The 11815-nt window shown below is 42.9% G+C and overlaps 1 protein-coding gene across 1 annotated transcript in view; it reads right to left on the reverse strand.

The window, feature by feature from the left end:
- Nucleotides 1–11815, reverse strand: part of LOC106611328 (otoferlin) — a 59784-nt gene that overhangs the window by 47538 nt on the left and 431 nt on the right. Inside the window, exons 2-3 of the mRNA XM_045724957.2 lie at nt 9519–9808; nt 1402–1534 (exon numbers count right to left, since the gene is read on the reverse strand). Coding sequence (XP_045580913.1) covers nt 1402–1534; nt 9519–9808 — 423 coding nt within the window. The remainder of the gene's footprint in view (nt 1–1401; nt 1535–9518; nt 9809–11815) is intronic.

Raw genomic sequence — 11815 nt, forward strand, 5'->3', positions numbered from 1 at the left:
TACAATGCCACAGATGCTTGCGTCCTCACCGGGGTCTTGACCTGACTGCAGTTTGGCATTGTCTTCAGTGGGCGAATGCTCACCTTCCATGGCCACTGAAACACTGGAGAAGTGTGCTCTTCATGGATGAATCCAGGTTTCAACTGTACCGTGCAGATGGCAGACATCGTGTATGTCAGGGTTCCCCAGCTGGTGCCCCACCGAATGTTTTAAAATAAAATACTAAAAACACCAGGAAATCAGCTCCATGATTTTCATTAGAAATCTGTTCCCAAGTATTCCCACGCATAATAGAGAGACACGTGATCGTAAGTAAGGTTTGAAATGATTAATATCTTAGTCATATAATATATCTGTTTACGGTCAATTTGCAGTCTACAAATGATTTGTAATTATGTTCCGGTCCCCCCAACCATCCACTCAAGAAAAGAAAATCAGCCTGGGATACAACCATCCCTGCTCTGCAGATTTAGCTGCGAAGAGACAGAATCATTATATTATTTGTTTTGGTACTGTCCATGTAGCTTATACTATTTAAAATGTGTATAGTATGTATAAGCTGGAAGTAGAGGTGTTGTTGTCCATTACAGGGTTACAGGAAAATAATAAAGGAAAATATATTTTTTTTTAATTAAAAAATATATATATGGGGGATTGGAAATGATGCAGAGAATTACATTGATGGAAGCTACAATCTATCTGCAATATAAAAGCTGATCTTAGAGATCCTGATTCGAGTTCAGGCTCTGTCGCAGCCGGCCGCGACCGGGAGACACATGGGGTGGCACACAATTGGCCCAGAGTCGTCCGGATTAGGGAAGGGTTTGGCCGGCAGGGATCTTCCTGTCCCATCGCGCACTAGTGACTCCTGTGGCGGGCCGGGCACAATGCACTCTGACAGGGTCACCAGGTGTACGGTGTTCCCAGAAAATGACTCAGTTCTTCCATGGCCTACATACTCACCAGACATGTCACCCATTGAGCATGTTTGGGATGTTCCAGTTCCCGCCAATATCCAGCAACTTCGCACAGCCATTGAAGATGAGTGGGACAACATTCCACAGGCCACAATCAACAGCCTGATCAACTCCATGTGAAGGAGATATGTTGTGCTGCATGAGGCAAATGGTGGTCACACCAGATACTGACTGGTTTTCTGATCCACGCCTCTGTTTTTTTTTTTTAAAGGGATCTGTGCAATTTGTATTCCCAGTCATGTGAAACCCATAGTTTAGGGCCTAATGAATTCATTTCCGTTGACTGATTTCCTTATATGAACTGTAACTCAGTAAAATCTTTGAACTTGTTGCATGTATATTTTTGTTCAGTGTACATAGAAATGTATTTCATGTGTAAATTGAATAGCAAACCACAAGCACCATAGAAGCGTGCTGTGCTTACCTCTTGTTGGAGACGTTAGTGGTGACGGCTGTGACTGAGGCCAGGGAGATGGTGTCAGGGTCAAGACCCCCTCCCCCTCCCATCCCTCCCATGAAGTCCAGGTCCTCTGTCTCCAAGATGGCAGCCTCATCGCCTGGACAATCACAGTCAAGGAGGCCACACCTGTCAGAACAGCCTGACAGGATGACGATAGCTAAGCTCGACAACCACCCTTTAAGGTTGTTTGTGTGACTTTTTTACATTTCTTGTATTCATTTTTGTTAGTATTAATGTTTAATGTTACTGTTTACAATTTATTGTAGGTTATGTTACACATTTTAATCTGTATTTTCCTATTTGTTTAAGTCATTTTATCAGAGAGTTAGTGGGACCAAAGGTTGTATGAAAGCATTTTACGTATCTCCATTATTTTAAATGAAACAATTGGTGTGTGTGTGTGTGTATTCGTGTGTGCATGTGTGTGCGTGTGTGTGTGTGTGTGTGTGTGTCTGTACCCCCTCCTCCTTTCCCGTGGTCTGACTTATGGCCACGTGATTTCTTCATGATTCAGAACAGTCCTCTTCTTGCTCTGTGAAATAAATAAAAGTAGGGTCATTTTGTGGGAGGTTATTGATGTGTAGAATGCGGTTTTAACCAATCAGCATTCAGGAATAGACCCACCCGTTGTATAATGATGCGTAGACTACGTTTTGGAGTTACTAAATCAACAAATTCTACACTGTTGATTCGACTGATTTGAGCTCTTATGGTCCATGTACAGTGCACTACTTTTGACCAGTGCCCTGTGTAGGTGATAGAGCGCCATTTTGAACACACACCAGTCTCCTCTCATGGCAAAGCATAAGAGCGAGTTTGTCAGTCTCAAATGGTTTCCTATTCCCTATGGGCCCTAGTCAAATGAAGTGCCCTGTATAGTGAATAGGGTGTCATTTGAACCTAGTCCAGGGTATTTCTTAAGGCAGGTAGCCTGATTTCCACTCTACCACCACACCCTCATTTGGCCTCCGATGGGGAGTTTAATAATTCACATCCCATGACCTTAATACATCAATTAACCATGGATACATTTCACATGCTTTGTGAAGAAAAAAAAGCACTCACAATAATTAGTCTTGCAATATAAAACTAAATGTAAAGCATTAGTTTATTCATGACTGAGGATTTTATTAATAACAAGCTCTACTCAGAAATGTTGATGAAACCATCATGAAATTGCTCACAAACATCTAAGTACTTTTAAAACATTGAATGAGATGCATTTTAAATGCTTCATATGGCAGCAACATTTAGCAATTTAATAGGAGTCCAGTGAAATCCACATAACATCTAGGCCTACTTCACAATCTGTTAAATGTACACAGTATTCCAATTAACAGGTATGCAACTAATGGCATACCGTGCCCAGAACAAGTCATTCTGAATAAAGCAGTGGACAATACAGTAGCTCTACTGAGAGTATACAATGCAGAATGAATCATCCCTGAAGCTAAATCTTTAAATTAAAGCCAACTGATCAGAGATCTATCATGAAATCAACCCTGAAATAATTCCTCCCAAATTGCACTATAGGTGTGTTTTTTGTTGTTGATGTGTGTAATACTTTAGCTTTTTTTGTTACTTGGAGTATCTAGAGCCTGAAAGCTTCCTCAATATAATAACAGAATAGATATGACCAAAGAAAAGCAGTTTACACCACAGTTTACACCAGAGAGAAAAGCCAACTACAGTTTACACCAGAGAGAAAAGCCAACTACAGTTTACACCAGAGAGAAAAGCCAACTACAGTTTACACCAGAGAGAAAAGCCAACTACAGTTTACACCAGAGAGAAAAGCCAACTACAGTTTACACCAGAGAGAAAAGCCAACTACAGTTTACACCAGAGAGAAAAGCCAACTACAGTTTACACCAGAGAGAAAAACACAGTGAGAAGAGATCTGTTGGATTCATCGTTTAATATTCAAATCAATGTTATATATAAATAATGCTTTAGACTATGCTATGGCTATGCTATATACAACAGCATTGCTCTCCGTGAATTCTATCACAAAATGGTCTAGAATAATTTGCATACATACCATTAAAGAAAAGGTCACACTTTCCTTTTCTTCAAACCAACTCCCAATGGTTCCTGTTGAAAGAAATAAAAAAAACTCTTTGAGTGATTGAGTTTTTCTCCAAAATAGTTATTCTACATAGCCATTTCAGACGTTTACATTGCAGAAACTGAAAGGCCAAAAAAGTAAAGTTGCGCTTAAAACAACAAGGTTTGACCAGGGCAGGAGTTGGGCTGGAGTGATGTGATATGTCAATGAATAGTGTATGAGTGTTGAACTCGAGACAGGCAGGCAACTTTAACTAGCTAGGTTAGTGAGAGAGAGACGTCACCGCAAACTAAGTCTGCTAAGCCAGACTAGCCAACAAGACTTGTTCCACCAAGTCACTGCAACTTTCTTTTTTTATAAGACATTAAAGTTCAGATATGCAAACATATATAGCACATAATATGAATCAAATTTGTCTGATAATGTATGAATTACGTTAATGAAATGTGTCTATGACCCAGAATTCTCAATTCACTTTACATTGGGAAAGAACCTCAATGTAGCTTTGTGAATTGTGACTAAAGTTGGGTTGGCAGAAAAGGTATGACCAGAATTAGGCTATTTCTTTGTCGGCAACCAAAGACATCTGTTAATATTTGTGAGGTCAGGTGTGCATATATACGAGACAACAGGAAGCTAATCAATAAAATGACCTGTGATAGAATTACGTGCCACACAACAAAAAGTCGGAGCGTCTCAGTCACTACTATAGGAAGAATGGTCTTCCTTAAATCATTCATGGGGTACTGCACCAATAGGGAGATGATCTTGGTGGATCAAAAGGCATCAAGTCCTATTCTGAACAAACACCACTGTGTCGTGTTCTCATATTCATCTGAGTTTAACATTACTTTTAACTTTTAAGATTTCTGTCTACATGTTTCAAGTGATCTAGCACCCATTTCTAAGTAGGAATGTGGTGGAAATCCAAACAAAGTCAAACTACACAATACAGCAAGGACTTGTTGGGGGGAAATTATCTAAATCTTTCTTCCATGAGAAATGAAATGGGCATTGAGCAAAAATCATTGATTACTCAGCTAAAGCCCACTTTAGCAGCTTCAATACAAGTTCCACTGAACACTAAAGTACAACTCACCAGCTCATCAATAACACATACTCTGAAAGGCATGCAGTACGTCTAATGTTGCCTGTATCCGACGAAAAACAAGTCTGTCAATTATTTAGACTTTAGTTCCACCCAGTGTTGCATGTGTCTTCCTCATTGTGTGAAGGTATCGCCCACATCAATAGAAAATAAATGGATTCCGGTTTGCATACAAAGAACGCATCTACAATACATGTGTAATATGAGATGTAACGAAATGGTACTGGTCTCCCTTTCAACTGAAAGCTACAGTACCAAGCTTAATACCAAAGGTTTGTTGTATAATGAGTGTTAATACTTTGTATACAATACTGTCCCATGTTGCTCCGTTGGCGTGGCACTTGCCAGGCTAAGTTCGTGGGTTCAATTCCCATAGGAATCACATACACACGTACTGTATACACTCACTGTACTGTCGGTCGTCTTGGAGACAAGCATCTTGCTCAGTGACAAATTACAGTACTATATTATTAGTTGTGTATCATTCAAATACTTTCAGCAGATCCTCTATCCAGTCACTTCATTCTATAGTTTGTCTCTAGTCTAATTCTGCCCATCTCCGAAGAGGGTTCTGATCAGCTGGTGGTGTGTGTGACTGGGTGGTAGCCGTGGTGACATCATCAACATGCCCTTCCTTGTTGAGAGAATGGACTTTTAATTACATGATTTAGTACCAGGCCTTAGACTAAGGGCTGAGGAGATTTGAACTGATATTGTGTCCCAAAATGACTCCCTATTCTCTATATAGGGCACCACACAAGGTGCCATCTGGGACAGGCCCGCTCTCTCCCGCATGGCCCTTCAGATGACTGACCTATCTGTCACTAAGGGCCACCACAGCAGAGCCCTTCAGATTACTCACCTACCTGTAACTAATTCTCTAATGTGTGGTTAAGGAGGAGGCCAGGAGACATAATTCTCTAATGTGTGGTTAAGGAGGAGGCCAGGAGACATAATTCTCTAATGTGTGGTTAAGGAGGAGGCCAGGAGACATAATTCTCTAATGTGTGGTTAAGGAGGAGGCCAGGAGACATAATTCTCTAATGTGTGGTTAAGGAGGAGGCCAGGAGACATAATTCTCTAATGTGTGGTTAAGGAGGAGGCCAGGAGACATTGTTGTCTGCAGGAGTTGACATTGAAGGCACATGATGCCAGCCAGCTTTCTTCCTCTTCATCCTCTTGCTTCCTCTTCTCTTCCATTAAGAATTTGAATGAAACATTTTGGTCCGTACAGTATGTGTATAGACCTTATCAACCAGAGCACCACAGAGGATATATCAGAGGATATATCAAAACAGGTGGGATTTAAGTGTTGTAGTTTTTTTTTTAACTTGGTTTTTGGTAAATAGGTCTGTACTTTGGTCAGTGGTCAGTGGTAAAGAAGTAGAAATCTAGGTATACAGTATGTCAAAGCTTTCATTTCAAATACCCCACTTGGTCTAAAATGACATAGTAATTTTCTGGTTGTAACATCTTCACATCTGTATGTGTGTTGCTGTGTTAGAGCAAGGACCAGGAGTACTTACAGTATCAATGGAAATGCATGAGGTTGCAACTGAGTCCTCACAAATGACACCTTTCCCAATGCAGTCTAGGGTGAATAACAGAATGACAACCATGCAATCTTATCCATGTCCACAGCCCTTATTTGTCTGTCGGGTAGACGGGTGGTGGTTGGAGATATGCTTGTGCTCCATTGGCTTTGTAAGTATGACATCTGACGACTGGGTTGTACTGTGTCATCCTAACACTCTGGTTCTACCTGGTTTAGTAAAGGCAGAGAGAGACAGAACCACTGTCATTAGGAGTCCATGTTTCTGACGTTACCTGGCTGAGAGAGGGATAGAGAGAGACAGGGTCTATTGTCATTAGGAGTCCATGTTAATGTCTGGTGTTAGTAAGGCTCCCTCATGGTAGTAACATGATATCCCTTAACAACGTTGATGGAAATTAACACACATATACAGTAGATTGTGCCTTTCCAGCTGCAAAACAATTACCTGTGTAAGCGGATACGCTGATATGGACCACATGGTGCTTCAGAAGTCTTCCATTCTGAAAACTAATATATGGCAATATACTGTATATGTTACTTATATGTTTTATATGGTATAAAACATACAGTACCAGTCAAAAGTTTGGACACACCTACTCATTCAAGGGTTTTTCTTAATCTTTACTATTTTCTACATTGTAGAATAATAGTGAATACATCAAAACTATGAAATAACACATATGGAATCATGTAGTAACCAAAAAAGTGTTAAACAAATCAAAATATATTTTAGATTTTATATTCTTCAAAGTAGCCACCCTTTGCCTTGATGACAGCTTTGCACACTCTCGGCATTTTCTCAAACCAACTTCATGATGTCACGGTTACCGTTGGTAAAGGAGGACCAAAATGCAGCAGGACTGTGTTTGTTCATTTTGAACATTTATTAACTCGAAATGAACACAAAAAACAACAAAACAAACTCACGATCACCGAACAGTCTTCTCAGGCTCATACACGCTAGACAAGGAACAATCTCCCACAAAACCTACACCAAACAATTACCCATATATAGGACTCTCAATCAGAGGCAACGAGGAAGCACCTGCCTCCAATTGAGAGTCCCAAACCCCAATCAACCTAACATAGAAATACACAAAACAGACTACACCTAGAAATACATAAACATAGACCATAAACCAAAACCCCGGAAATAATAAATCAAACGCCCTTCTACTAAAACACCACCCCTAACCACATAAAACAAATACCCTCTGCCACGTCCTGACCAAACTACAATAACAATTAACCCTTATACTGGCCAGGACGTGACAGTACCCCCCCCCTAAAGGTGCTAACCCCGGAAGCACCTCAAGAAAAACAAAAACCCCAAACAACAACAAAAAATCCCCCTAAACTAAAGGGAGGGAAGGGAGGGTGGCTGCCGTCACCGACGGCACTTGTGCTACACCCCCCCTCCCCAACCCACCTATGCAGGTGGTGGTTCAGGCTCCGGCCTATTGTCCTCCAGAGTGCCGAACCCGCTCAGCCTCGGACCGTAGGCAGACTCCCCCTGCTCTGGATCATGGGCAGACCTCCTCCTCTCCACCCTGTATGCAGACTTATCAATTAAACCGTTAATTACTTCAAGTTCTGAAATGTCAGGCTTACTCAGTTTAGGGTTGCTGCTAGACTCCCTTGATTCTTGGTCATCGGCAGCTCCGGGCAGCTCTGGCCACTCTTGACTGACGGGAAGCTCTGGCGACTCTTGACTGACGGGCAGCTCTGGCGACTCCTGACTGACGGGCAGCTCTGGCGGCTCCTGACTGACGGGCAGCTCTGGCGACTCCTGACTGACGGGCAGCTCTGGCGACTCCTGACTGACGGGCAGCTCTGGCGACTCCTGACTGACGGGCAGCTCTGGCGACTCCTGACTGACGGGCAGCTCTGGCGACTCCTGACTGACGGGCAGCTCTGGCGACTCCTGACTGAGCCGACGCACTGGAAGCCTGGTGCGTGGTGCCGGTACTGGACGTGCCAGACTGACACACTTGAAACCTGGTGCGTGGTGCTGGACGTGTCAGACTGGGAACACGCACCTCTAGGCTAGTGCGTGGAGCGGGAACAGGATATATAGGACCGTGGAGGCTTACTGGCGGTCTCGAGCTTAAACCTGGCATCGCCCTTTCTGGCTGAATGCCCACTACCCCCTGGTAAATGCGGGGTGCTGGTATAGCGCGCACTGGCCTAAAAACACTTGGCCTCGCCATAATACTCATTACCCCGAAGCACGAGACCTGTCCATTAACTGGCTTCTGTGAAACAGTCCGGGGATTTGGCCTGGGGCTCCAAACTTGCCCCGCCAAACTACCCATATGCCCCCCCAATTTTTTTTATTGCGGCTGCCTCTCGGGTTTAATCGCCAGTCGTGTTCCTCGGTAGCATTCCCGGTCTTTGCTCCATTTCTTCCATGGGCCCTCTCCGGCCATAACTTGCTTCCATGTCCATTTCTCCCGTTTGTCCAATTCAAATTCCCTCTGCTCCTTACAGTCCACCTGTCGCTCCTTCCTCTGCTGCTTGGTCCTTTGGTGGTGGGAGATTCTGTCACGGTTATCGTCGCTAAAGGAGGACCAAAATGCAGCAGGACTGTGTTTGTTCATTTTGAACATTTATTAACTCAAAATGAACACAAAAAACAACAAAACAAACTCACGATCACCGAACAGTCTTCTCAGGCTCCTACACGCTAGACAAGGAACAATCTCCCACAAAACCTACACCAAACAATTACCCATATATAGGACTCTCAATCAGAGGCAACGAGGAAGCACCTGCCTCCAATTGAGAGTCCCAAACCCCAATCAACCTAACATAGAAATACACAAAACAGACTACACCTAGAAATACATAAACATAGACCATAAACCAAAACCCCGGAAATAATAAATCAAACGCCCTTCTACTAAAACACCACCCTTAACCACATAAAACAAATACCCTCTGCCACGTCCTGACCAAACTACAATAACAATTAACCCTTATACTGGCCAGGACGTGACACATGAGCTAGTCACCTGGAATGCATTTCAATTAACAGGTGTGCCTTGTTAAAAGTTAATTTGTGGAATTTACTTTTCAAAAGTAAATAAAAAAATGTGCTAAATAAACTAAAAGAAAAATAGTAACACAATAATAACAATAACAAGGCTATGTACAGAGGCCAGTATCATTGAGCATGATTTGTATCCATTGAAAGTTTAGTCCAGGGCTTACTCTGAGAAACTGGTCCTAAATGTCTGAGACCCTACACTGTACCATTCAAGCCATTCTGGGTATAGCATGAGCCCACAGTCCTGCTGCCCTTGCCAGATCTGTGTCTATGGAGTGTTGTGTGACAGAGGTCTCACTACTTGTGGTGGAGTCTACATTCTCATAGCCCTCAGTAAGCTGGTTCGTTATGGTCCTAGAGTAGCTAGAGAGCTTGGAGTCTGTGCCCGTGGTGGAGGGAGATGGAGATGGTAGGGACTCTTGATCCTGCTCTGAATTGATGTCTGTCTCTGTCTCTGTGGAAGGGGAGGGGCTGGGAGCCGTTTCTGTCCTATCAGAGGGGCTGGTGTTGCCTAATCCTCTGGACTTGACCAATCCCATCTCGCAGTCTTTGTTCCAGCCGTCCTCTGGGTGGTGGTCCAGGGTGGCCGAGCTGGAAGGAAATCAGTCACATTTTAAGTAAACTCATTAGGCCATATTTTTGTTCAGTGTAAATGCAGGGCCGTGCACAGATCTTTCAGGGGGCAGGTGCTCAAAATGAAAGGGGGCAGGTATTTCTGCCACTACACACTCACCACAAATTGTAACCAAGCCAGTTACATTGCCTCCTAAAGACATGATTGACATCGGGAAAAGAGGGTAGGCTATCAGCTGATAATTGATGTTGATGATTGATGTAAATCTGCTTGTTAGCTAGCTCAGTTATATTTTGACTGATTGTGATTCATCTTCGAATGCTCTTAAATAATAGCTTCATAATATAGCCTAATATTCATCATCTTCTAACTAATATATGGCTGGCTGGCTAGTATCTGAATATTTTTAGCTAGGGTCTATACTACCTATATTCAGTGTTTAATTTGTAAATGTGGAGGTGCAGGAACAAAAAGTGAGCGCAAGAGGGGGATGACCTGGGAAGCTCCGAGGTGTCAATATAATAAAGCATTGCAGGCATATCATCGCATTTGCGTAGTGGCATAGAGCAGTAGAGTAGAGACGCTTACAGAAGTTGCACACATGGGGAAAATGCACTGGACTCGAACGACACACTCACACAAACACACACACACGCGCACATATTGACGCCACATACACACATTCACATTCCTTCACACTCTTCACATACGCTGTTGCTACTCTCTGTTTATTATCTATACATAGTCACTTTACCCCTATCTACATGTATATATTACCTCAATTACCTCGACTAACCTGTACCCCTGCACATTGACTTGGTACTAAACCAATGTAGAGTATTGAAACATCTCCCTGGATGTAAGGAGGCTGAAAGCTAAGTTACTGTCCTAGAGGCTCAACACTAAGCTACTGTCCTATAAAACAGCAATGTGAAAACTGTTGCTTTTATGGATTTTGTCTTGTTGCTTTTTTGTGCTATGTTGCTCTGTCTACATGCTATGTCTTGCTTGTCCAATGATGCTCTGCGTGTGCTCACCGCTCATTGATTGTCTGTATTGTTATTGTAATTGTTTTTAATAACCTGCCCAGGGACTGCGGATGAAAATGGGCCGGCTTGCTAAAACCGGCACTATTACTGAAACGTTGATTAATGTGCACTGTCCCTGTAAAAAATAAAATAAACTCACTCAATAAGATGAAAGCTAAGCTACTATCCTAGAGGCTCAAAGCTAAGACATTATAGGCGAAATGCTAAGCTACTGTCCTAGAGGCTAAATGCTAAGCTACTGTCCTAGAGGCTAAATGCTAAGCAAATGTCCTAGAGGCTGGACACTAAGCTACTGTTCTAGAGGCTAAATGCTAAGCTACTGTCCTAGAGGCTAAATGCTAAGCTACTTTCCTAGAGGCTAAATGCTAAGCTACTGTCCTAGAGGCTGACTCGCTGGCTGCCAGTCATCACACTCACTATTCTTCTCTAGAATTGCTGGGTTTGAGGCTAGCCCATTACTAGCCAATAAGGAAAGACCTCCATCTAGTGGCTGATGATGTCGGTGACTCACCCAAATTAAAGTGAAGCATTGTGGGATTGCAGGGTATGAATATCCCTCCATCCCTTGTGTCAGATGCATACCGAAGTTAATGTCCATCATGTCATTCTGTTATATAGTCTACGTCCCAAATGGCACCCTATTCCCTATGTAGTGCACTATTTTTGACCAGAGCCCTACGGGTGAGCCCAGAGACCTACAGTGCACTGTATAGGGAATAGGATGCCACGAAGGCATACAGTACAGTGGTGCACCACTGTTGTCCCGGCAACCATTCACAGAACAAGGCCAGACAGATTAATTTGCCTGCCAGTGACTGTCTTTGCCTCCCTCTTTCCCTCCATCCCCTAATTCTCCAGCACTGAATATGTCTTATCCATTTAGCTGGCTCTGGTTCAGTCCCAAAAGGCAACCTATTCCCTGTAGAGTGCACTAGTGTTGATCAGAATCCTATAGGCCCTGGTCAAAAGTAGTGC

Source organism: Salmo salar, chromosome 09, assembly GCF_965601325.2.
Source record: "Salmo salar chromosome 09, fSalSal1, whole genome shotgun sequence".
NCBI lineage: Eukaryota > Metazoa > Chordata > Actinopteri > Salmoniformes > Salmonidae > Salmo > Salmo salar.